Below are 27,969 nucleotides of genomic sequence, written 5' to 3'. Positions count from 1 at the left end.
TTAAAAAAAAAACACTTTCTCAGAATTCTTATTTTTGGTAAATATAAAGATTTAAGTAACAAGATTAATAAAATTTGCAATTTGTTTTTACTTTGTTTCAGTAGGAAAGTAGTTGTGATGCGTATAAAATTATTTACGCGAGTCTTTCAAACATTTCCGCCATCTTGTTAGGTCAGCGCAGCATTTTTTGCTCTACGATAGACCACTAAAATGGGGAGACAAAACAAACATCATTCATTCTATATAAATATAAAAGTTAAAAATTTAATTTTACAAGTACTTTCTTTCGTATTTTTGCAGTATTTTATTCGCTACTGTTATATGTTCATGCATGTTTTTGACTAAAATCGAAATGTCTTTGTCGTAGAGTTTTGGTTTATGTACAGGTGTCTCCGGAATACTGTCAAGAAAGTATTCTGATACATCTTCAGTACTTGCATCAACTGTCTCTATATTTCGTCTGAAACCAAATAAAATTAAATTAAATCTCACCTTTATCTACTTAAACTGAAACCAAACTAACTAAATCATGTCAAGATTATTGCGAGGGCCAAAAGAGAGACAGTTCCGCATGTTTACTACATGCTTTCTCGCTTACACTACCACCGCCTTGTGTATTTTAATTCAAATATTTCATTGGTTTAGCGAGGTTAACACTTTCCTTGTGTTGCTACAGAAAATGGAATTCCATGTAGCACATTGCATAAAGCAAGTTTGACACAGGATCTTGTTCGCACTTACCTACTTAAAAACTTTGTTGGTAATGCACCAGCACCTTGAGAAGGTGCACCCGCGAGAAGATGCTTACAATACGTTTCCATGTGTGGATGATAATGTTTGCTTAGCAACAAAACTTCCCATAATGCACTACTATCTGCGTTGCTATGCTCTGGATCTGGGATGTCAGGGTCAAACACACCACAACCAAATACTTCGTTATCAAGCAGGTAGTCGCATTTTTTATGAAGCTAAGAGAAAAAAGTTAGTCTTTAAAGGAACACATTTCAAATGATAAGTGATAATTGACAATCTAAGCACCAGAGGTTGACGTGCATTCAAGTTTTTATACGGAAGAAAGCATATACCTTAAGCACTTCCTTCGAGTGATAATCATTTTCAGAAAAATAGTGCTTCCTGCTAAAACTTCTGATCGTGTTACGAGCATTCTAAACTTCTATTTTGAAATTCCTTAAGAGCATTCTGATAAGTTTGGTGTTTTTATAACAAACGCGCAAACACATTGGGCGATAACTCCAAGTCTCTTAAAATTGTAACATTCGTTTTTAAAGTTCACACTTTACATTACTTTAAGAATAGAAACTTTTCAGTCACTTTCGCGAATAGAAAATGCGTTGAATTTTTCAATGACCTTTACTGTCATTATCCGCTTTGTTGAACCATAACAGTTAAAAGGTTTTAGGAAGGCTTTCACAACAGGTAAAATAATGAATATAAACTTCGGAAACTGTGTGAAAATACTTGTTTCCCATCCGAAATGTATTATCATAATTTGGAATAAATTAAAATGAAGAGTGACTTTTTAACTTTCTCCCAAGAAATAGTTTACTTTAGGGATAAAATTATTTGCGGAAGAAATTTTTGCTAAGTTAAGTTGTTTCTTTTCGACAATGTTGTCATTTATAAAATATATCCTGCATTCATTTTGTGACCGTTCTAGGGCAAAAAAAAAAAAAAAACGTTTCACAATGTTGACAACAGAATAGGCGCTTAATTGTATTACTAGCGCCTAAAAACTTTTGGACTCCTGTTCAAACCGGTTTAAGTTGTTTCGGTCCACGGTATATTTCTTAAGAACGTTTGCATGAATTTTTAGCACTTTGGGTAAAATATGCATTTAGTTTCAGTAAAATTAACCGGAATAAAATTTCAAACCAGTGCGATTGTCATTCATAACACTTCTTCTCGGAGAGAATTGCAGTTTTCAATCAGTATGCATACTTAAGAGTCACGAACACAAAACATGCGACCCTTTACTCAAAATTAAATTCAACCTGAAGTAAAACTTGTAAATAGTTGCACATTTTACTAAGGTGTGAAATATTTAACATCGCCTCAATTTCACTTCGGTTTCGTGTAAATTGCTTCCTTTGTGTTTTAACCTTTATTTAGCCATGATGTTAACTGTTTTATTCAAGTTCTGTGTACCTGTAGAATATTCCTGATGAGAAGTATGAAGTCAAACATGTCATCAACGTCAAGATGTAGGATCAAAGTGGATATTCGTTTGAAGAAACCTTGAACTTGAGGCAAAGACACCTAAGGAAACAAAACACAAAATGTTAATAACATCCAGTAAAATAATTGAATGATGATTAAGAACTTAAGTTTTAAACTGTTCATTTAGAAGTGAATGAAATGGAATATGGATTAACATCTGTATGCTTCTGCATCTAAAAGTCACAGTTGACATGTCAATCAACACACTGTCATTGTATTCAAAAGGAGTTTGGGACGACTCGACAGTTATAACACGCGGCAAAATTTGTGAGAATCGACTCGACAGTTATAACACGCGGCGACAGTTGTAAGTGTCGCGTCGACAGTTAAAACAGGCGGCGACAGTTACATTGATATGACTTTAAGGAGAAATAAAGTATATTCTAAGCATGTCACCTATGGGCTACGGTATAATAGCTAGTTACAATTTTTATTGTGCCCACAATTCATAACAATACGCTATACATTATCAAGCCTTACTTTGCTATCCTCGCGTTTCCGATTTGCAAACTTTAATCTCTTCTGTCGCAAATTTTTAGTTTCCCTGAGACATTCCCACAGTTAAATTCATTAAGGGCTCGTTTCTATCTGACTGCATTTCTGCTAATAGCGTCAAAAAGCTCAAGAGCTTTTAGCTAGCGCATGCGCAATTTGACAAAATTACCGCTTGTTGAGAAATTATTTGTGCTCAAGAGCTTAGCGACAAAGTTGAATTCATTCTACTTTCGTCGGCTATTTTTCTCTTTAGCAGCAAGCAGCCAATGATACTTGAGTGATTAGTACTTAATTTCCCCCAATCGCCAACAAAATTTAAAAATATGTACGATAAAGGTGAGTTACTTATTAATAACTTATTAATAACAGCACTTTAACCTTCCAACTTAAAAAAACCTCCCAGGCACATTCCCCAGCACCTTTGCTTATATATAGTAAAGTTAAAATTACTGCAACTGCCATTATTACCTTGTAAATCTTAATTCGCGCGTTAAAAAAACTGAAATGGATTTCTGCTCGCGAGATGCAGGTTGATTAAAATCAACCTTAACGTCTTTATTCCATCCAATCGTCTGCACAGAACTATTGGTTAATGTGGACTACTTTTACCGATAATTATATAAACAATTTCTATTACCTGTTTTCTTCTTTTGATCAACATGATGTTTAGACATTCTCTAACCAACTGAACATCACTGTTTTGAAGATCTAAGAAAAAAGAACAGAGCTAGGTTATTCATATGTTAAACCGAGATTCTCGCATATATATTTCATAACAAGATACCTGCTCCAATTCGAGGTAGAAGTTGATAAAGCTCTGTATAAAACTGTCGAGGATCGATTGTCAGCGATTCACCTAAATATGGTTAAGAAAAGAAATAGATGTGCAGAAGTTAAAATTTATTTCGCAAACATTATACTGAATTGAGAGCTAACCTTGTCCTGATAAGATTTTAAGTGCAGTGAGAATACAGTTTAATTTTTCACTGATACCAAGATCCTAAAAATTATATATTATTCACGACAGAGTTAGAAAAGGCTTTTATATATTGCCTCTCACAACTAAAGAGGTGACATATTAAGTTAATGTCTACTATGCTGAAATGACTTGTAAATTCATACTCACAGCGATCAGTAATAAGTTTTTGAGACAATTCATCAAACCATCAAAAAACTCCACGCTAATCAAGTGTGCAAACTTTGATAAACCTTTCAAGACAACACTTAATAGCGGGGTATTTTGACCTGCCTTCAGAATACGAAAATATGTAACGAAGACGAACTTTACGATTTCAGTTTGCTAAAGGAAAGAAAGAATGCATGATAATGAAACTACTTCACAAATTAAGTGTTGGAGATGAACCTCTCACAAAGCCACTTGAGTCCAAAATATACAATACGTACTATTCTCTCAATTTTGTCTCGACTTTCAACAGCTTCTGCTTCTTGTAATTCTTTGTTTAATACGTCTTCCACTTTTTTTCTCTATATTTTACGATAACAAATTGTATAGTTTGTCATTTTAGATAATTTTCTGAAATTTTAGAAATATTAAGATCACGAAATGCATTTATTATTTAGCTTCCTTTTATACATACATCATCTTAACATGGTCATTAAAAATTTGAACTACCCATTTGGACCTCAAATTATTATCTGAAGTAATAAACACTTCTTTAAATTGTTTTGAAACTTAAAAAGGTTTTTAAAAGGTCGAAACAAGCTATATATGAGCTTTAATAAGATTTTTCACATTTTATCTCAAAATTCTCTATTGAAAAATTAATTCTTTCTTTTAGTGTTGCCAAGATCACAAAATGATGATTTTTACGTAGCACGATACAAACTTCCCTACCTTTCTTTCTTTTCTAGACATCTTTTTAATTGCTTCACGCTTGGCATTTAGCCTCTCAATTTTGTTACTTTTCAATGCAGCAGTTCGAATCATATCAGCATTTATTCGGAGAGAAAGTAATGTTTCCAGAACCTAAATATACATGTCTATTTTTTAATTACTGGACAACTGGGAAGGAATTTGAGATGTGAACATCTATGTGGATGATACTTACTGATGTGTGAACGTTGGGTTTGGATTTTACTAACTTGTGAATAACCTTTACTATCTGAAAAAGAAGATTTGCAATATTGAAAAAAGCCTGTTTAAATTAGCATTAGACATTTTAAACATGCAACCACAAACAACAGCAAGAACATTATGAAATGTTTGATAACAGAACTGTTACAAACTTTGTAATCATCATGTATATTTATTTACCTCTAGTGATATTTCTCCAATATTATCGCTTTTAAACACTGCTTTAACTGTTTCGATACACAGTTGACCTGCCTGAAGAAAGTAGCAGACACGTAATAATAATCGGTATTATCTGTCTAAAATCCAGACAAAAACATTCACTTTGATGGTACGAAAGTTCAGGGTTACTAATTTTCGCGTATTTTAACCTAATTCGCAAAGTTATATACTCGCATTCGCGAAAATTAGTACCTGCAGAATAAATCCCGAAATTTTAATGAATGGTAAGATTGGTGCAATCTTAGATTGCAAAAGAGCGCATTTTCACTCACATGAAATAACAAAATGAAATGTCTTTAAAATACTACCAAACATTTATAAAAAATTAATATGTATAAAATTTACTAAAATACTTCAAATATTTGATACAATTTTTGCGTTATTTACAAAAACCAATACCCCACAATTTTTTGAAAAAGCGAAATTCTAAACTAACACAAATTAGTAACATTAATCTAAAGTCTCTTTGAAGTTTGTTTTTAAAATATGCTTTTCTAACCTCCAACAGATCTCCATGCAACTCCATATGTGGTACAACGACAGCTATGATGTTATTCCTGAAGTTGAAATGCGAAAGACTTTGTAACAACTCCGACAAGCATTTTGTTGAGAGTATGGCCAAACTTTTGACGGGTTTGAGAGATGTTTCAATAAATTGAGATGAACCATTCAAACGCCTTCGTTTTAATAGTTTTAAACAATCTAAAACCAAACAATAATCGTGACAATAACAATAATAATTAGCGAACAATAATAATTAGCTAATTATAAATTAATTTTGTAACATAAAATTAACGGAAGATTTTCTAGCAATTTTGAAATTAGGAACCAACAGAACTGTAGCAAAAAAATCAACCATTTTAAGTTATTTATCAACAAAATTTATCTGCAATCCCACACAGTCAGCAATTCTAGTGTAGGCCTTAACAATATAAAAATCCATTTACAGATTGCTAAAGTGGCTAGAAAATTTACTTAACAAAATTTAAACAGGCTGGAAATAAAAAAGTTGAAGAATAAGTTAAGGTTATAAGAGCATTAGTATAAATAAAAATATAAATAAAAATAAAAATATTCAAATGCATAACACAATCACGAAAACTAAGTATCTTTACCAAGAAGATAAGTCAAAGAATATGCATTAAAACATTAGGAAAAATGTTTTAAACTCAGCATAGAAAACATATGTGATATTAGAACTTAAGATTTTAAATTTTAAGGAAATTTGAGGAGAATAAAATGAAGTATCTGATAATTCCATAGAAGTTAAAGTTACCTTTAATATTATCTTCAAGAAGTTGTAAATATTTCTGATAACAACTAAGCATTGATTCTTCAAAATCTCTTAATTTGCGAACATCGCGGGATACCTACAAAGATGCAGCTGCTTATAGCATATTGTAATATAATGGGAGCAAGTAACAAGAAAAAGTTTTCATTTTCACATACCTTCACTGTTTTTTCTTGATCAGATAAATCACGAATACGATAACTAAATGCAAAAAGTCATTAAAAAAGTTTAATGACAAATAATTGTAAAAACTTTGAAATCTTGAATAATGCCTGCCATTATTCTGTCTGACCATGAGCCAAAATGGCAGCTGCCAGCAGGGACAGGTGACATTCTGTAAGTTTTTCCACAGACTTTTTTTGTCTTACAAACCTGGGAACAATATCTTTGAACACCTCCAACAGAGAGAGCATTGAAAGCTTTCTGATTGAGCTGACTTGATCTCTTCCACATAATAACATTAACTGCTTTAGAAGATTGATCTAAACATATATTTAAACTAAAAAGTATAAGAACGTTTGATAAACAATAATGTTTATGAAGTGTACGAAATATCAGGCTTTTGTACATTTGGGATTTTTGATATAAAATGTCTCTATTAACGTGGAAAATGTATGTGTACTATGCACAGCATGCTTGAGTAACTAAAACCTTGTTTTAGTTACTCAAGCATGCAAATGTTTTATATTAAATTCTCATACCATTACTAATAAATGCAGTGTCAAGTAAGGGACAGAATTTTAACGCATGCAAAATTTCAAATGGCTACTGCACAAAAATAACTTGCTCGGAAATCTTATTATCCTTGACCATCCTTCTTTTCAGAAAATAATTTTTAGGTTGTTGCTAAACAATTTCTTCACGTTCATAGTAATATTTTGTAATTATTATGCAAACAACCCTTAACCTTTCATCACAAACATCTACAAATATTACATACAACAGTTTTCATCAAGTGCCAGCATAAACCCAATTCTAAATTACCAGTTTAAATGTTTTGCTGATACAGAAGTTCTATGGAATTTAGGAAATATTCAGTCAGTATAACACTTACATTTGCATCAGGATTTTCCACAATATTTTGCGACCATTGAGCAATCTCCAACTTTTTAGTGTTAACCTCGTTTTGCTGTTTCGCTAATAATTCTACTAAACTTAGAGGTTCTTGATCAATACTTTCGCTTTTATTAGGTTCATTGCTTGTGTCTGCTTCTTCAACAACATCTGAAACACAAACCTAATATTTCATACTTTATGACAAAAGGCGATTAAACTACCACTTCTGAGAAGCATTTGTAGTTTATCATTTTTTTTCACTTAGGTTTAATGGATTTATAAAAAAATATAAGATTCATAAAAAAGACAAGAAAACACTGGTGCTTTAAGGTTTTCTTGAATAGAATCTGATTATCTTAAAAAAGCATAGCAAATGTTTGGCGTTTTTTATGGAATATGCAAATCCAAACTCAAATAAAAATCTTCCAAATATTTTAGTCTTGAAAATATGCAGGATGGGCACAAAAATTATGAGTTGATACTTTAAGTTGACTAATTATTGTAAATATCATTTTTTGCAACTTTGCCAAATTTTATCTGTATTTGCAAAAAAAATTCTGTAACAAAAATTTATAGAAAAAATAATAAATTTTTCAATGATTTATTCGCAAAAATAAATCCTCACAAAATTTAACAAAAATAGATTTTTCCCCTCTCTTGTTTTTTATTTTGTAGTCGATAAAAATAATGGCCAGCTTCTGTGATAAAAGCAAGTTCATTACAGGCTACTTTATCTCAATAAATAGATCTGACATTAAGCAAAGAAAAAGGGCTTCACAAAAATTCTGAGGAAAAAATTTTAAATGATCTATTTGCAAAAAATTCTGGTAATGATTTTTCGAAATGGTATTTTGCAAAAACATTGTAATTTTTGCAATTTTTGCAATTCCTATAAAAATAATTTAAAGCTCTGATTTAAAAAGACTTGATTAATGTCGAAAAGTGAATATATACATACGCAAAAATATGGAATAACATTACGAAAAACTTATGTCTATAGATTCAAATTTTTCTATAGCCTCACATGGCTTCAAAATTGCCATTTTAGATCCTTTGATATGCCTGCAAGATGAAAATTTGCATTTTTGTGCCAGACAGAAGACAAGGTAGAAAAAACTACCTAACTAATACATTCTTCTGTCAATAGTGCAAGTGTACAAAAATAACGACAGATGAAAATAACTACCTCAAAAAAATTGTTTAGTGTTGTTGATCAAACTTGTATATGTCAAATAACAAAATGATGGGACTAAGCATTTGTTGACATGGCCAATTTTGCTATAACATCATAATTTTTCTAACATATAGATGTTTTTACTAATAAACATTGTTGTTTGTATGAGTTTTCTGAAGGGGGCCTATGTTTTTACTCTTTATAATTTTTAGGACAATTCAGAGAATAAGTAAAAACAAGAAAAATAAAATAAAATTATATATTTTTCAAATTAAACGTCCCTTTTGAATTATGGCTCTTGCAGATACAGTTTTTCTAATTTAATTTTCATCGTGTGAGCAGTTCTTTGCTGACGTAAAAGGTCATATGCCTTCCTGTTTTGGCAATAACATGTCATTCCAGTCAACACCTGCAGAGGGCTGATGCGAAATAGCAAGGCTGCTGAATAACAGCAAAATTGTTTAAACAGTCATTTACAGTGAACTTGTAAAATGTAAACAAATGAATTCTTCTACCTTTTTTTTGCTCCAAACTTCTTTTGATAATTCCTTTTTCATTCTTAATAGGAAGCAAATTGACAATCTTTGTTGATGAGTTTATTGACTCTGACATATTTGATAACACGCGTGGTGCTCTCTCAAACGTTGCTAAGCCATCTTCAGCATTACTTTTCTTCTTTTTACCACCAGAATCACTAAAAAATATAAGACGTCTTCAATTATCCTTTGCATGAGGCTTTTTACAGTTTGGTATAAGGTACAAATGGGGATAAAATTTCCCTAACTCTATCCAGGACGAGATTTTTTTTTTGGTTAAGGGAGAAAACCCTCTTTAAAAGTGACACAGGAGACATGCCACAAAATTGAAAATTAGAATAGAAAAAAATTGGATGACACTAAAAAGAATATAAGGATGCTTTCTGTTTAACAAAAACTAATTTTATAAATATTTTATTATATATTTATAAATATTTTTGGGAATTCAATGATTGTTTTCTTTTTAAGGTTTCCCTTATTCAAAAACTAATTCTGTGTCCATACTCGGACTGTTTATGTGGTTCTCTTATGTAAAAATACAAAAAAAATTAAGAGACTTGGACATAAAGTGTCAAATAACATAGGCAATACTTGGAAAAACTTGTCGAGAAAAATGATAAATTTTGCGAGTTTTCGTGTAGAAAATCATTAATTTCATCATCTGAAAACTCAATATCTTCATGATTCAATTCTTCATGGTTGTGGTTAGAGACATGAGTTTGGTTCTTCTTCTTCTTTTGTTCTTCCTGTTTTAATTTGACAACATTTGGAATGTTCACCAACTTTTTATTTTGCGATGGTTGTAGCTTGTGTTTTCTTCCTGCTTTCATGCGTTTATTTGTAGATTTATTTGTTAGTTTTACTTTTGACGTGGACTTTTTTTTACCCATTATTATAATCTAAATCTGAAAGATAAAGCGTCATAATTATCATGACCCCAAATTGTGATAAAAAACTGTTAGTACAGAAAATGTTAAAGGGAATCCGAGGTATAAAATGATGTTGGGCTTATATCATAGAGCTTAAAAAAGTTGGTTAACAAGTCTTTTTAAATTTTTTAAAAAGCTCTTTTCGTTCTCAAGATATTCACTTTTAAAGAATTTCAGATTTAATTATGCTACATGAATTATGATGTCATATCTCAGTAATAGTAAATTTCGACATTTTCTTTCATCAGTAATTTTAGACCTGTTAAGGGGTATGCATTTAAACTTTATCAATGCATAGATATTATAAAGGTTAATTGATTAACATAATTTTTTTTGTGCCAAAATGGCACTTGTTTGCTGGTCCCAGGCGTCTTAATTTTGCGCTGACGAACTCATAACTTGGGATCTGCATGTTGGTTTGCAATCAAATTTTGTGAGTAAACATAGCTTACCCAACTTTTTAAGCTCTATAATATAAGTCCAACATCATTTTATACCTCGGGTTCCCTTTAAGGTTATTTCTTCTAAAATAGCGTTTCCAGTAAAAAAGAATTCCCTAGGTCAAACTTAACACAAGCAAAAACATAATTGTGACATTTCAGATACAGAATGTTTTTCAGGAAGTAAAAGAAAACTGCTAACTAAGCAAACACTGCAAATTTGACCTACTGCTTCTAATTAGCAAAATATTCAAACCTAATTTTGATGACACCTAATTAAGCTGCACAAAAACATCATTAATGACTAAACCAACAACCATCTTTCCCCCTAAAAAAAACAACAATTGAGACAATGGCACATGTTCGGACATTTTTCAAAGTGGACAAAAACCATCATTTCAAATTCTCTGCATCCAGCCAACTGTGGCAGTGCCACTATTTCAGATGTGTAGGTTAAGTAAGAAAAAGTTTGGAGCACATAGTTACACTTCCCAACACATATATACCTCAGGGCACATAATTGAATTTCCTCGCCCGAAGGCGTAGGAAATTCTTAAAAACCGTCGTTTTTTTCTTTTGGAGCATTTTTTGAGAAAAAATTGACCCTGGGATTTCACGTTCCTCTGAGAGGATGATAGTATTGGTATAACTGACTACCTAACTAACCCTGTCCCAAATGGTCAATTGCAACGTCACAGATTTAAACTTCGTACCCAAGCTCCCTAAGTATGGGGAAGTCATCTAAATGACGTTTCAGGCAAAATTGGTATTTGTTTTCGACATAATTTGGCACAGTTAACAAAAAAATATGTTGAACATAATGGTGACATCATAATTTTGATTTTTGTCACCTAAATGTCATTTTAGGCCAAAATTGGTCCAAAAATTAAAAATACTTTATTTTTGACAAAATTTGGCACAGTTAACAAAAAAGTATGCTGAACATGATGGTGACATCAAAATTTTGGTTTTTTGCCACCTTAAATGTCATTTTAGGCCAAAATTGGTCCAAAAATTAAAAATACTTTATTTTTGACAAAATTTGGCACAGTTAACAAAAAAGTATGCTGAACATGATGGTGACATCAAAATTTTGGTTTTTTGCCACCTTAAATGTCATTTTAGGCCAAAATTGGTCCAAAAATTAAAACCACTTCATTTTCGGCCAAATTTGCCACAGTTAACAAATAAAATATGCTGAAAATGATGGTCGCATCAAAATTTTGATTTTTTGTCAACTAAATGCTGTTTAAGACCATAAACGTTTCAATCGCAAGACCTTCAACCATGAATGATAGGCTGTATTTTTTGTTAGCAATTTCTTTTAAAATGTGAGTTTATTATGACACGTTTCGTTTTGTTTGCGTTTGTTGAAGATATAATGTCACTTGTGTGCTTTATCTTTAGAGCTTCATGCACCAAACCTTTTCGAATGTTTGGCACGATAACACAATGAATTAGCAGGTTGTCATCAAATGGTAGCGAGCGGAAATTCTTAGACCCCCCAGGACTTCTTGTTTACATATAAAATCAAGATTTAAATTTTATGACCTCGTTCACCTTAGCTATATAATTTTATTACAAAACAAAACACAGAACAGAGTTTTAAGAGCAAAATAAAAAAGAACAAAAAGAATTGTCATTCACACGCCAATTGGTAAAAAATTAATTGGCTCCTGCCATTTTTCCATACCAGTTGCCAAAGGAAAATGTTTTTTTGTCTCCGGTATCTCCAAAACAGAAAGCAGTTCCAGGATTAGGGTTAAATTTTAAAGAGGAAACAAAAAACATTTTTTGGGGGGGAAATGAGTAGCATATTTAGATTTATATATAAGATAGGAAATTTTGAATACCATATATTATTAGAACAGGATTTATTGAAATTTAAAGTTTTTAAATTTTATATTGAACGGAAGGAAACATTTTTACTGCAGTTAATTTGCATGGTCATTTCTTCATAAAACATCAAATGTTTGGCTACTAATAGAGGCAGTTGTACTTAGTGCATAAAGTTGAATATTTCATGTTGCCATATTTTAATGCTGGATTCAAATATTTTGTTCATTTTTGTTGAAAATGATCCGGATCCAATAAAATGTCGTTTTTTGACAGCAGAAGCTCCTACTTGGAGATGATCTTTATGTATCCGAAATGGATCTAGCTACAATCTCTCCTGAATGTGATCTGTACTGTTTGTTGGCTGGCTAATTGGAAGATTATTTGTATAACACAATGACCCCTATGGCTTATTTCTCTTCCAATTAAAAAACACTTCTCTTCTGCACTTAACACTTTTCTGCATGTGGCCCAAAACCTTTTCTTTGCAACTAAATTTAAAAATCTGGTCTGCAATTTTACAGCCCTGGTCTGTTTGTTTTTCACTTTACGCAAGAAATATCTTAACTAACATGTGTTTAATTTACCAACAGCTTTATATTGTAGCAGGTCCCAGTGCATGTGCATGAATAAAAATATCACGATTCAGATCAATAGCAGAGTCGTTATAATAACCACAATAAATGACAAAACTCCTAAAATCATGATAGTGTAAACAAAGCAAACTACATGATTTTTCTTTACAACGAACATGCTTTAAGAATATCAGGCTTGGATTTTAGATTAAAACAGTCTTTTGTTTTTATAGGACAATAAAAAAATAAAATAATGACGAGCCTGGTTAGAATTATTAGTATTCTTTTAAAAAATGTGTATTAAATAAAGATAAAGAAATGCCTTAAACAAAATACTGATAGAGAACCATATTGTGCTGCGCTCTAGTGAATGTTTATTTTAACCATGGTATGGTCAAAACTACAAAAAAACAGAGAGGTAAAAGGTTGAAAAAAATATCACTGAAAATTAAAAAATTAAAAAGAGTTTATGCTAGGCTACATAGTTTTAAGTTTAGACTTAAAAAAAAACACATGGTTTGGATACTTGTTCTTCTGGTGGTGGCTAGTTTGTATCGGTGAAAGTTGGCGGCCTGAAATATATTTTTTTTTCGACGTCGTGTGACGTTAGCGATGTCGTCTCGCCGTGAATATCAGATTCCGCGGGAAAAGTACTTCATAAAATTATTATATAATGAGAAGAAGGTGTGCGTTGCACGTGTTTTCATAAACACGAAGAAAATATTAAAATTGAAAGTTTTTTTTCACAACTGTATTTTTTATACGTATTTTAGTGGTAAAAACGGAGTACTTTGTGGTGTTGTTGCTAAATTATGGGTGAGTTTTTCATTTATTTTGACTGAATTTTTTTTTCATGTAGAAATATTTATCCACGAAATGGATTACTACATTTTTGATATTTTTTCTCAAGGTGAATCCGGTGAATCTAGTAGTTCGTTACATCGTTATCCCTCGTATAGTGAATTTCACGAGGCTTTGGATTCATACGAAATGAAGACGAAAACTCATTACACAGTTTTGTCAGAAACCAAAGATTTCAACAAAGATCGTAAGTCTTCATTAATATTATCAATATATTTCATTTGAACTCATATTCAGCAATCAATGCAATAACAAAAGATCAACTGATCACACATCACACAAAATGTAGATTTGATCGTTTTGTTACAGAATGTTTACAAGAGGTTTTAGAAGCCTCTTCATCACCTCAAATTTGTTGGCAATTAACACATAAAGAAGACAGTCTTCCCATTCATTTTAATGGCATACCATATATATGGCTCGGTACAAAGAAATACCAATGCCACCAAGGGAAAGACAGAGGTGGTGACGACAATGAAGTTTCCATCATTGATGAAATCCTCCATCCAGACTTACCACCAAGACCATACAATGGTGTGTTAGACGATACGATGCGCAAGGAAGTCATGAATGGAGAACGGCTGACACATGCAACAATAAATTTTGCTCAGAGTATTTTGAAGAAGCAGAGTGGTGTAGATGGATTCGAAGATACGGGACTCAGTTACACCTGTCATTCAAGATTTCCGAATCAATTTGTACAGATTTTTTTTATAAAAGAGCGAAATCATTGGGTGACAGGAAAAAGAAAGTCGCAAGACGAAATTTACTTGTACGATTCGCTCAGTGTGTATAACAAAGAGCTTGAACGAAACACGTTGAAAAAAATCGCTAGAATGATGTATTGCCACGATGACGCCATAAAGATCACTAACGCGTCAGTACAACAACAAGAAAATGATATTGATTGCGGTCTATTTGCCATTGCGTTCGCTGTCGAAGAATCCTTCGGTAGAAGTCCACAATCGATATCTTTTGACACTAAACAGATGAGACCACACCTACTAAAGTGTTTAGAATCAGCAACCTTTAGCTTTTTCCCAAAATCAACAAAGAGAAAACGTTTCTGTAGACCTTTTGCGAAGACACATTCGATTTACTGCATATGTAGAGATATTTTCTTTGATAGAGATGTTGAAGAAGATAAAAATTTGTTCATGGCCATGTGCGGTGAATGCAAAGAATGGTTTCATCGTCGCTGTGCGAAAATTCCAGCAAAAGTTTTTGCTAGCGACGATGAGCATAAAAAATGGAGATGCTTGGCATGTTAGGACGGACATTTCTTTTAGTTGTACCTATATTTTTTAGATTTAGAGTTTTTCTTATCAACAACAAACCATGACACAACACACCTAATTTCCTCCTTTTCCATGATAAATATTCCCGTACGGAGGAAACACAAGGGACCGTGAAGTCGAGGCGCGGGACTGGCGGCAAGACGAATTTTGAAAAGTCGTCAAAAAATATCGACCAACTTTCACCGATACAAACTAGCCACCACCTGTTCTTCTAGCCACATAGCTAAATACAGGAGGAAATATGCGCGCATGTCGTAAATGCTTATTCTAACGCCCCTCTTAAATTAACGCCCCTATAAAAATCTATTAGAATTTTAAGCAACCTCGTCCCCAGGACTTGTTATGTTTATAAGATTTCGTGGAAAACTGTACGGTTTTTAAAATAAAACGATTAATCTTTGCAGAAATTCCTGTCTTTTTTACTAAAGTTCCATGCGCGGCGAATGAGTTGTGCATTATCATTTCCCTTTAAATTTAAATATGCGTAATAATAACATAATTGAATAGTTTATTCATGATGTTCCTAACTAGTTTTTTTTGCCAGGAAAGTGTGGCTAACTATGGTTAGCCATACTTTCCTGGCGTTTTTTCACGCAAACGTTCTGGTAATACGGTATAATCACAATGGAGCACTTTTTTTAATTGCAGAATTACCGCGATGTATAACGAACCGTAGATCGGAGGTGTACAGCCGCGGAGCTTTCGTAACGCAGATTTTATGCCGTTGTCATATTTTTCCATTCTCGGTTTTAGTTCCTCAATTGTGTATCTTTACTCTGTAGGCCACAACCAAGGACAAACAGCTGTAGGCCACAACCTGCTAATTGCAAGTTTACGCTGTCAGAGTGGATTTCGAACACCGGCTCTCTTGATCAGTTATAAAAGAAGCATTTTTCTTTTCAATCTCATCCCTAGAGCATCTAGTATCTTTTTTGACATTATCTGTTTCCCGATGTCAAAAAGGTGACTAGGTTGATCATGAAACTCAGCTGAAACCTCCTTCTCGTTGAAATAACCCTCGAATAAGTAAAAGAAAAAAAATCTCTTCAAAACATTCAAACTATTTAAATAAGAAACTAAATATACAAAAAAATGTTAAATTTATTCTAAATGCGATGTTTATCATTTGTAACAAAAATACCACAATGTAAAAAACATAGAAAATATGCTACGGGCCTTTTCGGGAAAACATTCGTCCGGAAAACTTTCATCGCCTTAAAGAAGATTTCATTTTTAACGACAATTTTTCCCGATAAGGTTTTGCTGGTTAGGAATTATTATGAAAATATATTTATCCATCATTTACAGTGGATTTTTATGAAATAATAGCCACAAACGATATTGAAAATTAACAGCTGAATCAAAACATCCTCATATCGTATGGAACTTTTGTCAGTGTTTTTAAACTGTAAAAAATTTTTGTAAAAAATCCACGACAAACAACGATGAAAAAAATTTGTGCAAAATTTCATATCAATTGTTTTTTACAATAAGTACCGTAATTCCTCTTTTTAGCCCCCTTCCTTTATTTAGCCCCCTTGTATTAACCCCGCCTAATAAAAAAAAGTAAAAGTAGCCGAAGACATTCGATATTATTCGTTGCTTTAACGTCATATATACAACGATATCCATATGCTGAAGCTTTAATTTTTTCTCCCTAAGTTTCGTTTGCAAAATATCTATGGTTCTTTTTTTTCCATCATAGAACTTCGTTTGTTATGTATTAATTTGAAAAAATAGTTAGTGTGTTTAAAATTCTATTATTTATTTAGCCCCCTCCCTTTATTTACGCCCCTTCTATTAACCCCCCTTCTGAAACCTCTAAAATCTAATAAGCCCCCCGGGGGCTAAAAAGAGGAATTACGGTACATCACTATAATTTTTTTTTTTTACAAAAATATCACTTTAGGGAAAAAAGTTAAATAGCTAATTCGTCGCAGGTTTGGTCGAGAACACGAAATGCGATTTGAAATTCACACAATGCATACGAATGGCAACCAGCCGACAAAAAGTCCGCCATTAAATCCGACACAAAGATAATTTCGACGTATAATTTAGCGACATCGTGTGGCGCCATCTTTAATAACACAAGCACCAGCAACGGTAACAAGTCTTCTGCCGTAACGCAAATCTTTGCTCGATCAACCGTTTTCTCGTCTTTTCCACGCATGCGTAACTCCTCCACCTTTGTTGCAATAAACCGCAACGATGAAGTTAAGCACTGCATTTTCTTTAAGGGACTAGAATTACTAAATATGTTTTTTATTGCCATTAAAGCTGGCCCAAAGTGGATATCAAACGAATCTTTTTCGAAATTATGGTGCGCTGGCTGCGGTGCTGGTGGTGAAGCAATCTTTCGAACATGCGAAGGTCTTCTCACATCATTAAGTGAAGATGCACTGTTGAACTTTCGTAGACTCGCTTGTCGCTCAACCACCTGCTGCTCATCCTGCAAATATCGAGCCATGGCAGCCGAATCAAACTGAGGACGAGCCTCTTCAGTTCGATGAGTAATTTCTTCTTTCATTTTTAAATGAATATCGTACAAGCTGTTAAGAGAGCGTGATAAAACTTTATCTTTGCTTACTTTCAATCCAACCTTCATTTTGTTTATATTTTCCTCGTTTTTATTTCCGAAGTAAAGGTTTCGACCATGCTCTTGCTCGCTATCCGTACAATATTCATCCTCCTCGATGTCTGTTAAGTCTTCATCATCACCGTACTCCTCCTGCGATGCTGCGTAACTTTCATCCTCGCTCACTTCATCCGGATTTACATCGTGGTAGCCATTTTGTTTTGCGTCAGGTTCAAATAACGCTAGCCACCATTCGTCCTTCATTTGCAAGCCGAGTTTACAGATTTGTACTTCTCTTAAACTGTTAATTCGTTTTTCTAATGTTTGCATCGATTTACCGTATACGATACGATACACAATAATAAGGTCCCGCCCTATTCGATTGAAAAAACACTTTTCATAACATAAACGAATTTTGCGAACGAACATCGTACAGTGATTCGAAAAGTTTTCCGTCAACAACTCGGTGACTTGGTATAAATGTCCCAGGATGATATTCTTTTGATCTTCAAGAAAAGCCTTGTTGAGACCCATATCAACTTCGCTAATAATGTAGAAATCATCAAAACTTGTCATAAACCTTGTCGAACCATAGGTAATGTTTTCAACCGAGCGCAGTATCTTTCGATAGTTTACATCTAAATTTTGACAAAATCGAGTAAAAGCCATTCCGATAGGATGTTCGTTATCATGGACGATAGCAGATAACTTTTGACTCAGTGTTTGCCATTCTGGGTTGGACTTTTCACCATCCATAACTAAATCACAAGTAGAAAAATTAGCAATGTAAAGAAGAATAACGTAAAAAATACTCGTATTCAGAACCTGGTATTTGCTTTCTTTGGCAGTATTTCGGATTTTTCTTTAAAAATTTTGAAAAAGAACCGAAAGTCGGTAAAAAGTGCTATTCTGTATTAAATTATATATTTATATTATTACGAGACTTGAGCCTACAAAGTACAGCGTAATAACATACGAAATTAAACTAAACTCACCGTCGAACGGTCTCTGTCCAGAAGATGTCATTTCGTCACCATCAGTCTGACGTCCTGCTCTTAATTCTCTTATCACCGCTTCAATACATTCCCGTACGCTAGCAGCACGTATCTAAAAATTTAACAACTAAAGCTCAGATTCATTAAGTGATACACAACTTCACCGACGTAAAATATAAGATTGCCGATGTAAAGTACAATGTTGCCGGCGTAAATACAAGATTGCTGGCGTGAAATACAAGATTGCCGGCATGAAGCAGGCAAATGGCGAATGATTTATCATCGGCAATTTTTTGCTGATGATAAATAGAGTTGAAAAGGCAAGTGTAAGCGTTTGCACAATTAGCTTCTGGTTGGCAGTATGAACTCCCTTTTCCCTAGAAGCAAGTATAGAGTGCTAAACCTTCTTCTCAAACACACGTAAACTCTCAACTATTCAATCCTGCTCTTATTTGAAATTTTGGGTTATTCGAAACGATTTTCATTCCCCGTGGATTTTCTAACACGATTTCAGCTAACCTCTCTCAGTTATTCGAACTTCAGTCATTCAAATTTTCAGTTATTCTAATTATTATTCTAACCCAGTGGATCAAAATTCCCTCAGTTTTGGAAATGTTTGGCAAGAATATGGATTTTTACCTCTAAAACAAAATTTTATCTTTAAAATGTCCTATGTACTACAAGTATGACCATTTTCAATTTCCAGATAATTGTAACAAGCATGGCATTCCCACGCCTTATCGACTGTACAAGACATTATTCCGAAAGCAAAATATAAACTGAAAACTTCCTTCTCGCCTTCATAAACTATTTACAGAGTTATTGGTAATATTTGTTTTTAAAGTGACGATGATTTGTGTTCATTATATTGCTATCAACTTGTTGTGTTAAAAATAATAGAGTAAAACCTCGATTTCCCAGTTGTTTAATTAAAGACCTCAAAACTTACCAGGAGCAAAATTTGATTAAAATAAGAAAATTTTCACTCATTCGAATTTTTTAGTTATTCGAAGAAAACTTTATATCCCCCATGGAGCCTCCTATATCCGGGAGTCTACTGTATGTACATTGCTCTTTAATCAACAAATAGATAACTCCAAACAAAACAACAACAATAAAATAACGCCCTATACTTTATGGATTTACAAAAAGTAAATTGTACATCTGTTTTAAAAACACCTACTTTTTTTTCAACTGTCAAGGACGAAATTTTCTTTTCTTCCTGCACCCTTTTATGAAGACGCATATATTGTTGACATGCCTCGTTTAAGTCAACTTTATTACTTCTGTCTTGATCAGCAACATCTAATGCCTTCCTTACTAACTCTTTGCTGACCAAGTAGTTGACCAGATTTTGATGACTACTGTCTCGATTACGGCGTGCATCTGCTAACTCATGCGATAACTTTGAACTGTTCGCCCCTATCAAAGCCATTTCTTTCAAATGATCAACTAATTTCTGAGCTTTATCGACCTAAAACGGCATAAATTATTGGATAAAAAAATATTATTTGTTTAATATTATTTTTTGACGGTGAAAAAGCAAAAAGATTTCCAAGAAAATTATTATTGGATCAGAAATGTGTCCAAACATTTTGACAAAATTTATTTTACAATAATGTAGGCTAAGTAAGAAAATGTGTGTCTCTAAAATACCCTTGCTTAACTTCGTATGATTACTCGATAAAAAAGGTAAACTGTCTGTAAGAGTAAGGCTAGGAAAAGATGTGTCTCCTCCATTTTGACACGACGTGACAGTTGCATACACAATTAGGTCAGATGGTGTAACCCTAATAACTGCTCTTTCTGTACCAAAGGTTACAACTCTGGTAGTAACCTGCTGCTAGGGTACCTGCTAGGTGGTAATTTTGAGCAAGGTATCTCAAAATGGATTGTTTTGCACATGACTTCTAACAAAAAACATACACTTTAACATCAAAATATCTCCATAATGAGTGAAAACTAACACCTTTATACTGACCTGATAAGAAGAGCGGCGGTGGACAAGGTCACCTGTCGTTTCCAGACATATTCAGGTTTCAAAGGTACTCATGGATAGCCCTTAAAACGCTGTTTAAGTTAGGGAGTGGCAGAATAGGCATAATTACAAAAAGTGGTGATGCTGGTTGCGATAATATTACAAAAAATTAACAGGCCTGTTTACTAACTTAGGACCACCCTCTTAGGTTCTCTTTGGTAAACAACTTACAATACATTTTAACTAAACTGCTGAAGTTTTATTTAATGATGGCCGAATTAAATTTTCAAAAAGTACATTTGCTCAAATATTCACCCTTTTATGCCTCCATCACGCTTGTTTGCTTAATTTCGTTTTCGCTACATACTGAGACTTCAACCCTACTCTCCCTTAACAAAAATAAAACACAATGCTACTGTGAACAAACGAGGAATCAACCCTCTCAACCTTATAACACAAAAAAGATCATTATTTCTTTACAACTAGCAATCATCATAATCAACTATTTGATAAAAATAGATATAAATAATTCCAGAAACGAAAGTAAACAAAACAGGTAGAACGCAGCCCTTGTTTGTTTGTTTTCATACATGACGCCCTTCTCTCCTCACAAAATCGTACTTTTTGAATGCTCCACAGAAAGTCGCTTTTTATTACTTTACTACATGGATTGCTTTAGCTAATTAATTGCTTTCACACTCCACGTGTATTGATCCCAGGAACAAATTTTTTTTGAAAATTGTTAGCTTTTGACATTTACAGAGTAGGCGTAGATGCTTGGCCAATATATCCAGCACACACCCAATGCAACTTACTTAAATATCAACAATTCACTCACGCTGTTCTTCAAGTACTTTGAGTCACACCATTCTTACTAGTATGATAAAGAAAAGTTTATTTAGGATGCTTACCTCCCTTCTAATTAATGGTTCCGCTTTGTTCAAATCTTTATCCAACATTTGAAGAAGTTCCCTTCCTACGCGATTTTCCTCCACAAGTTGTTCAACCAAGGGCAGTATTTCAACCTCTCTGAGGTTTCTCATTTGTGCTGCGTAATGCTCAGCCAGGCGAGAGTGCATTAAAGTCACATCTTCTAACTGAGAGATGGATTTATTTTGTGCTTTCAGAGCATTATAAACACACTCTATGTCACGTGGTTGCAGCATTATGTTTGACAGTATGTAGCAGTGCAACATTCGAAATAGATTGTGCTCATACTCTATAATCCTCTCTTGTCGAATTTCCTAGGGAAAAATCAGGATACAATTTTTATTTTACTTATTTTAAATATTGATGTTTCTGAAGGAAAACCTTGAGTATTTGCTAGTTATAAATGTCTACCTCTTTAGGCTCTGCTAAAGGATTGGTTTCGATTAAGTAATTTGCCAGATCAAACAACTCATCAATGTCATCATCAAAATCATAACATGATTTATCTGCTCCATACATTGAATACATTAGAGGAAGTCCATCTAAAAAACAATAGTTTGGTTTAGATTTTTTCTACATTTTTTTCTTGTCTAATGAGCTGTTATTTTTTATCAAGTTTGAGAACCAAGCAAAATCTTTAGAAATCTATGTTCTGAAATAATGTTGTACTATAATTATTTAAATTGACAACATCTACATTGCCAACATAATAGATTGACAAGTCACTATTCTGCTTTATCAATTAAATCCCTGTCTCAGTCCAGGTCAACATGATAAACTAAAACATGTAATGATGAATGACTGAATAAATGGAAAATGGAAGAGAAAAATAACTAATTGGTGTTATAAAGAATTAACATTTCATAAAATGTGTAAAAAAATGGCAAGATAACTATCCGGTAAGCTAAATCCAGTGTGACACACTAGCCTAAGCAAGTGCTACATAATTTCACTTCCAGGTCAGTTTAAAGTTACCAAATCAGGCAATTAAAAACAAACCTTTTCTTTTTCTACAAATAAGACTGCTTAGATACAATGCAACTAAAGTGTACAGGAAATCATAACATTCAAAAACATGTTAAAAACTGTAAAAAAAATTTTTATGGGAGCAATAATGATCTTTTGGGTATATTCATTAAGTGGTAGCCTACTTGGCTCTAACATCTGAATAGCAGGCAAAGTGATGTGGAATCTAGGTAAAGTGACCTCACTTTTTTAGTCCTTCTTCACACAAAGGCATGGTAATAATAGTTCATTGAAGGCTCAATATCTTTCCTGTAAGAATAAATCTTCTTAAAAAAATGTCTCCTCAGCAAGCTGTAGCACAGCTTGCCATCCAGGTGCTGGAGCAAAAAAGGCTTACTGCTTAAAATGTATATACACAAATGAAAGCCAATATCTTTAGATTAGCAGCAACATGTATGTTTTTTTCGTTGATTTTTATCATTGCTTTTTTTGGTCTGTAAAGAAGTGTAGGTGGTATATATATGCGTAATTTCAGAAATAGGTTACTATCTTAACTTCTTCATCTTGGTCCCCACCAAGATGAAGACCAAGTTAGACTGTGAAAGTCCGTTCTCGTTACCGAAGCAATTTGTTTTTGTGCACAGCACAGAGGATACTATTTTTTGGTGCAAAATTTTATACAAATGAGTTACAACATTACACATGACTAAAAATTTTATTCCGTATAATAAGGAGTCGTACCGAGGGTCCTTAATTATACTTTGCAACTAATTTTGAGAGTATATTTAAGCATAAATTAAATGTCAACTAATTTAATTGTCAAAAACATATTTGCTTTTATGAATTAAATACTTTATTGTACACATTCTGATTTAATCATTTATTGATTTGTTCTAACATCAATGAAATACTTAACCATTACACAAATAAAAGAATAATATTTTCAAGCTATATATGCACAGAAGAAAATCAACAATAAATGAGACTTGTGGGCATTTTAACTGTCATGATTGGGTACTGCCCCAATAACATACTAAATTTTCATGCTATGAGACATAATGTACATGGTCAAGGCCTTATTAAATTCACTTTGTTCACTTCTAGTTTTTAATACAGAAAATGAGCAAAGAACTTAAAATATGAATAGGTGTATAGACCTTTTTGAATGTTTACATTTTCAGCATCAGGCACTGCATCAGGTACTGATTCTGTGCGCAACATCAAAGATAGGGCCCGAAAAGTTGTGCACATGAAATTTATAAGAATTTTTAAGTTTGTATATCTGACATTTTCACTTACCAAGAAAAAAATTTTTTTGTAAATAATGTAAATCTTCTTGATTGTTAGAAAAAAAATGCTTCCTTGTTGTTTAAAGTTAGTTGAATGTATTTTGATATCGTTTTGAATTTCTGTTTGTGATTGTCATTACACCGAGGCACATAAAGTTTGACTAACGTATACGATAATGCTTTCTTGATCCTTGTCAAGTTCTTTGCTGCCTTTTATCTTTATGACAAAATGGAAGGGAAAACGCTTTTAATTGGACCGACTATTGTGAGATGGCATGATTGTTACCATATGTTATTTAAGTTGACAGACTGACGAATAATGCAAAAAAGTCTGCTGTTGTTTTTCTTTTGTTATTACTCGCTGTTATGCACTCGCTGAAACAGGGTATGAAGAATTCAGAACAAGCTTTTTCAAGTGCATTGGTTTATTACCATTATTTAAAAATCACAAAAATAACTTTGTTAATAAAAATAAGCCGTCATGAAATGTAATCTTTTCGAACCGAACCCACATACTTAAACCATGATTATCACAGCCCTCAATAAAAATAATAATAAAAAATACTACTTATACTTATATTATATCAATCTTTAAGGTTACTGTAAATGAAAAAACTCACTTGATGAGTATTCTCAGAAAAACCCTTATAATTTATCAATACTTTTATATTTTTTTTTTTTTTTTTTTTTTTTGTTTCTGAATGTTTGATGAAAGACTTTTTTGATGGTGTTATTTTCGTGAGATGTTAATTTTCCAAAAAGAAAATATAATGAATTAAACACACACCATTTTTTTTTTCACTGTACATTTTAAAATGGCTTCTTTTTCCGAACGCGTAGTAGCAGACTTGTTTTTGCACTATTACATTCAGCATAAATTAAATTCAAACAGGTTCCCGGTTTTTTTTTTGTAACAACGTTGTTATGAAATTATTTGTAATTATTTATAATCATTCAAAAAAATGCATATTATTTTCTTTCCCTCGTCATAATTCACTAATCAGTAATTTATACAAAAAAATCCGGGAACCTTTTGTGCATAATTTATTCAGCTTTCCATTACCGAAAATTTCTATGAGCCAATAGGAAGCTTTCGGAAAAAGAGACCACAAATGTAAAGGCATATATGCAAAAATTTACTAACGAGATATTTGTTTTTAAAGATTTTTGTAGGTGTTATGAAAATGTGTGAACTGAGTATGCAGAAAGAAGATGGAAGTGTGAACTTTTTCTTTATGCTGAATATGCGTGCACACGTTCAGAATTATCAACAGACAGAATTCAGGGTTACAAGAGAAAGCTTATATGCATACTCGTTAACTTTGATTTTTTTTAATGATTTTTTGTACGACAACATTTATATATATATATCGATGGTGAAAGTAAACTATCTAAAAAATATTATTATGCATATATTTATACGGTAGTCTCATATCATGCATAATGTTTACAAAAAATATTCTCAACTCATTTTGCACATATTTTCTCGAAGGTGTGAAGGATAAAACACCTCTGAAAAGGCTTTTTCCAGAAAAAAGGGATTTTCCTAATATTTTTATGGAATATAAAATATGTCATTCGAAAGAGATTTTTTTTCTATATGTCATGATTCCTAAAAAAAAAATTGTTTCCTTTACAGTAACCTTAAAACAAAAATTATGGATTTTTCTCAGGCAACGCGTCAATACAAGTACCGCTCTGACTGACTCTGATATTAAGTTTCCTAAGGCCCTGTACTACAACTTAGTTCCCAGCTCCAGCAAAGTCAACGCGCACCCAGAATGAATTTCTGGGCTGTTGCAACATAACAAATCACTTGGTCCTCGAGATGTTGATAATTTAAAGAAAAGCAATGCTCTACAACGATAGAAAAAATGTTTTGTGCATATAATATATACAAATTAGGTTTTCATGAACAAGTTTACACGTACACAATCACGTCGCCCGATTCCACGTATTTTCTTGTTGGTGTACCTGATTCCAATCGGGTATCATTACTTGAATACTGAGTTCGATTTATCATGTATGAAAAAATATTTTGAGGCCTCTGCGTGTATTGTTCGAGTGAATACTTGATTTTTTTTCAAAAAGCCAAACTCGCCTGAAAATGCCCGCACTTTTTTCAGAGTATGTGTCTTATCGACGTACCCTCGTTTTTAAATACATCTTAAACACATCCCCTGTGAAATGAAAATAACTTTTGTTTCTGATTTTATTCTGACTTGGCTAGTGTGTCCTGCTGATAGCAGCGTGTGTGATTATCCTGCAATTTTTTATCCTTTATTACCTTTTCCCTTCATACCATTTGTCCAATGAACAACTCTTTTTAAGCAATCAATGCTAATTGATTCTAATACCATGACTTTAAACCATATAGCTGGCTCCAAATTGTCAGTCACATATCGAGTATCATCACTTGAAAGTCCAGCAACTCTGGGCGTATGTCCTTCAACAAGTTGAACAATAAGCCAGCGCTGTTGTTGCTCGCCATTTTTCAAATACAAGTGCATTTTGTTAGTACATAATCCAATACCCTCCATAAGTATTGCTTAGAAAGTTAAATATGGTCAGTTTTTCCATACTACATACTATAAGACGGAGGTCACAGAGCAAAAAAACACTTTCAATTTCAATTTTATTATCCAGCTCTCGCGTTCGTCGGTACCATTATATCTAAATGTTTACGTAAAAATTCAGTGGATGTGTTTCACATAATGCTGAGTCAAAAATACCTCGTCTCCAGGGCCTATGATGTCGTCGTCCTTTTCCCTTTTCCGCTGTTTGGTTACGTACCACCATTCCATGAATATCCTAAAGATTGGTGCTACACGCGTTGGGCTGATATTTTTTACTATTCCATGGTCTCCTCACATTTTTTTGCATCCTGTAATTACTCACACTAGCATTTTTCTGTGATTTTTGAAGTATTCAATAATAAATAGATTTCTACTAATGTTTAAATTGACAATATAAGACAATAAAAGAAAACAATCTATAATCCTGGTCTTAAATTTTTGGAAAATTGCAGTTTGGTCCTTTCTCAAAGTGGCAATACAGCTGTCTACTGTCCAACACTCGCAGACGACAGGCCTGAAAGGGTTTCGCTTTGCAGATACAGAGGGCAATTTCTAAGAAGTCCGCAATAAGGAACAATTAACGCGCCGGCCGCGAAAGTTCAGGAAACCGAGATAATAGGCGATGCTGACATCAGCAAGAATCTGGTTGTCAATATGGGGAGACTAGTAACAAGTAGCAAGTGAATAAAAATGTTAAACAAAATGTGGCTTCCGATGTTGCCTTCAAACATCTGTTTTAAAAAAGCTGGATTAAACTTGGATTAATCAAAGTGCCTCGACACATTTTTTTAGCTTTGACTTAACAGAGCTTTTTGTCTCTTATCGGTGCTGCGCTTATTGTTAGTTCTGACGAAAATTTTTGTCTCACCACCGTCTAATGTACAAAAAGAGACAAGAGGTCCTGGATCGAGGTTGACTTTTTTAGTTCTCGAATGCTCCAAAAAAAAAAAAAAAATTAGAAAAAATACTATGTTCCAAACAATTTTTTTAATATTAAAGGACCAAATAGTTAATAGGATAAGAAAACTATTAGTCAAACTTACAATTTATTACAAAAGTGAGTTTATATTGAAATAAAATTAAAATCCGTAATTGCAAGGCATTTACTCAGGGATTTTATGAAGAGCTTTTATATCAGTGTCGCGTGGGTGTATCCTATCCAATTACAACTAAGTAACCAAATCCCGGATGATAATTTGGAGAGTGGTATAAATTTGAGCTACCATTTATCAACCCCTTTTCAATGCCACAAAATGGCACGTGTTGGTGAAGTGTAGATGCATCTTAAGAAGAAAATTTTACGGGAAAATGTTTTCACGACACTAACTTTCGTGGAATTTTTTTGCACTATAATTTTTAAAATGCATTATTAATCTAATCAAACCTCAAAATATGTTAAGGATACTTATGGATTATTTTCTCATTTTCAAGCACCTCACGGTATTATAAATCCATTTGAAACCAATCAATTCAATTCTTCACAATGTATAAAAAACATTTTATGAATCAATAGACAGCAAATATTTCATTCTCTTCTTTGTCTGGAGGTGGTCCACAACAAAAACCAGAAGTGCCCGAATACGTATACGGCAACTCGCAAACAGGTAGACATCGATG

General features: G+C 33.0%; 2 protein-coding genes across 2 annotated transcripts; both read right to left on the bottom strand.

Moving 5' to 3' along the window:
* Positions 1 to 233: 233 nt before the first annotated feature.
* LOC130644542 (nucleolar complex protein 3 homolog) lies at positions 234 to 10,027 on the bottom strand. Its single transcript, XM_057450190.1, has 18 exons — positions 9,696 to 10,027; positions 9,084 to 9,262; positions 7,393 to 7,562; positions 6,711 to 6,820; positions 6,497 to 6,539; positions 6,324 to 6,417; positions 5,547 to 5,749; positions 5,009 to 5,080; positions 4,803 to 4,856; positions 4,589 to 4,720; positions 4,138 to 4,218; positions 3,860 to 4,033; positions 3,670 to 3,733; positions 3,518 to 3,589; positions 3,371 to 3,441; positions 2,167 to 2,277; positions 742 to 968; positions 234 to 460 (listed from the first exon to the last, which is right to left on the bottom strand). The coding sequence occupies exons 1-18, from the start codon at positions 9,992 to 9,994 to the stop codon at positions 271 to 273; spliced, it is 2,346 nt and encodes a 781-aa protein (XP_057306173.1). The 5' UTR covers positions 9,995 to 10,027; the 3' UTR covers positions 234 to 270.
* Positions 10,028 to 16,070: 6,043 nt separating this feature from the next.
* LOC130644541 (uncharacterized) lies at positions 16,071 to 26,478 on the bottom strand. Its single transcript, XM_057450189.1, has 6 exons — positions 26,064 to 26,478; positions 21,933 to 22,063; positions 21,503 to 21,835; positions 19,797 to 20,087; positions 18,614 to 18,725; positions 16,071 to 18,376 (listed from the first exon to the last, which is right to left on the bottom strand). The coding sequence occupies exons 1-6, from the start codon at positions 26,314 to 26,316 to the stop codon at positions 16,962 to 16,964; spliced, it is 2,535 nt and encodes an 844-aa protein (XP_057306172.1). The 5' UTR covers positions 26,317 to 26,478; the 3' UTR covers positions 16,071 to 16,961.
* Positions 26,479 to 27,969: the final 1,491 nt, after the last annotated feature.

The sequence above is a fragment of the Hydractinia symbiolongicarpus genome, chromosome 5 (genome assembly GCF_029227915.1).
Source record: "Hydractinia symbiolongicarpus strain clone_291-10 chromosome 5, HSymV2.1, whole genome shotgun sequence".
NCBI classification, from domain to species: Eukaryota; Metazoa; Cnidaria; class Hydrozoa; order Anthoathecata; family Hydractiniidae; genus Hydractinia; species Hydractinia symbiolongicarpus.
This window is presented reverse-complemented; position numbering and strand designations above follow the sequence as displayed.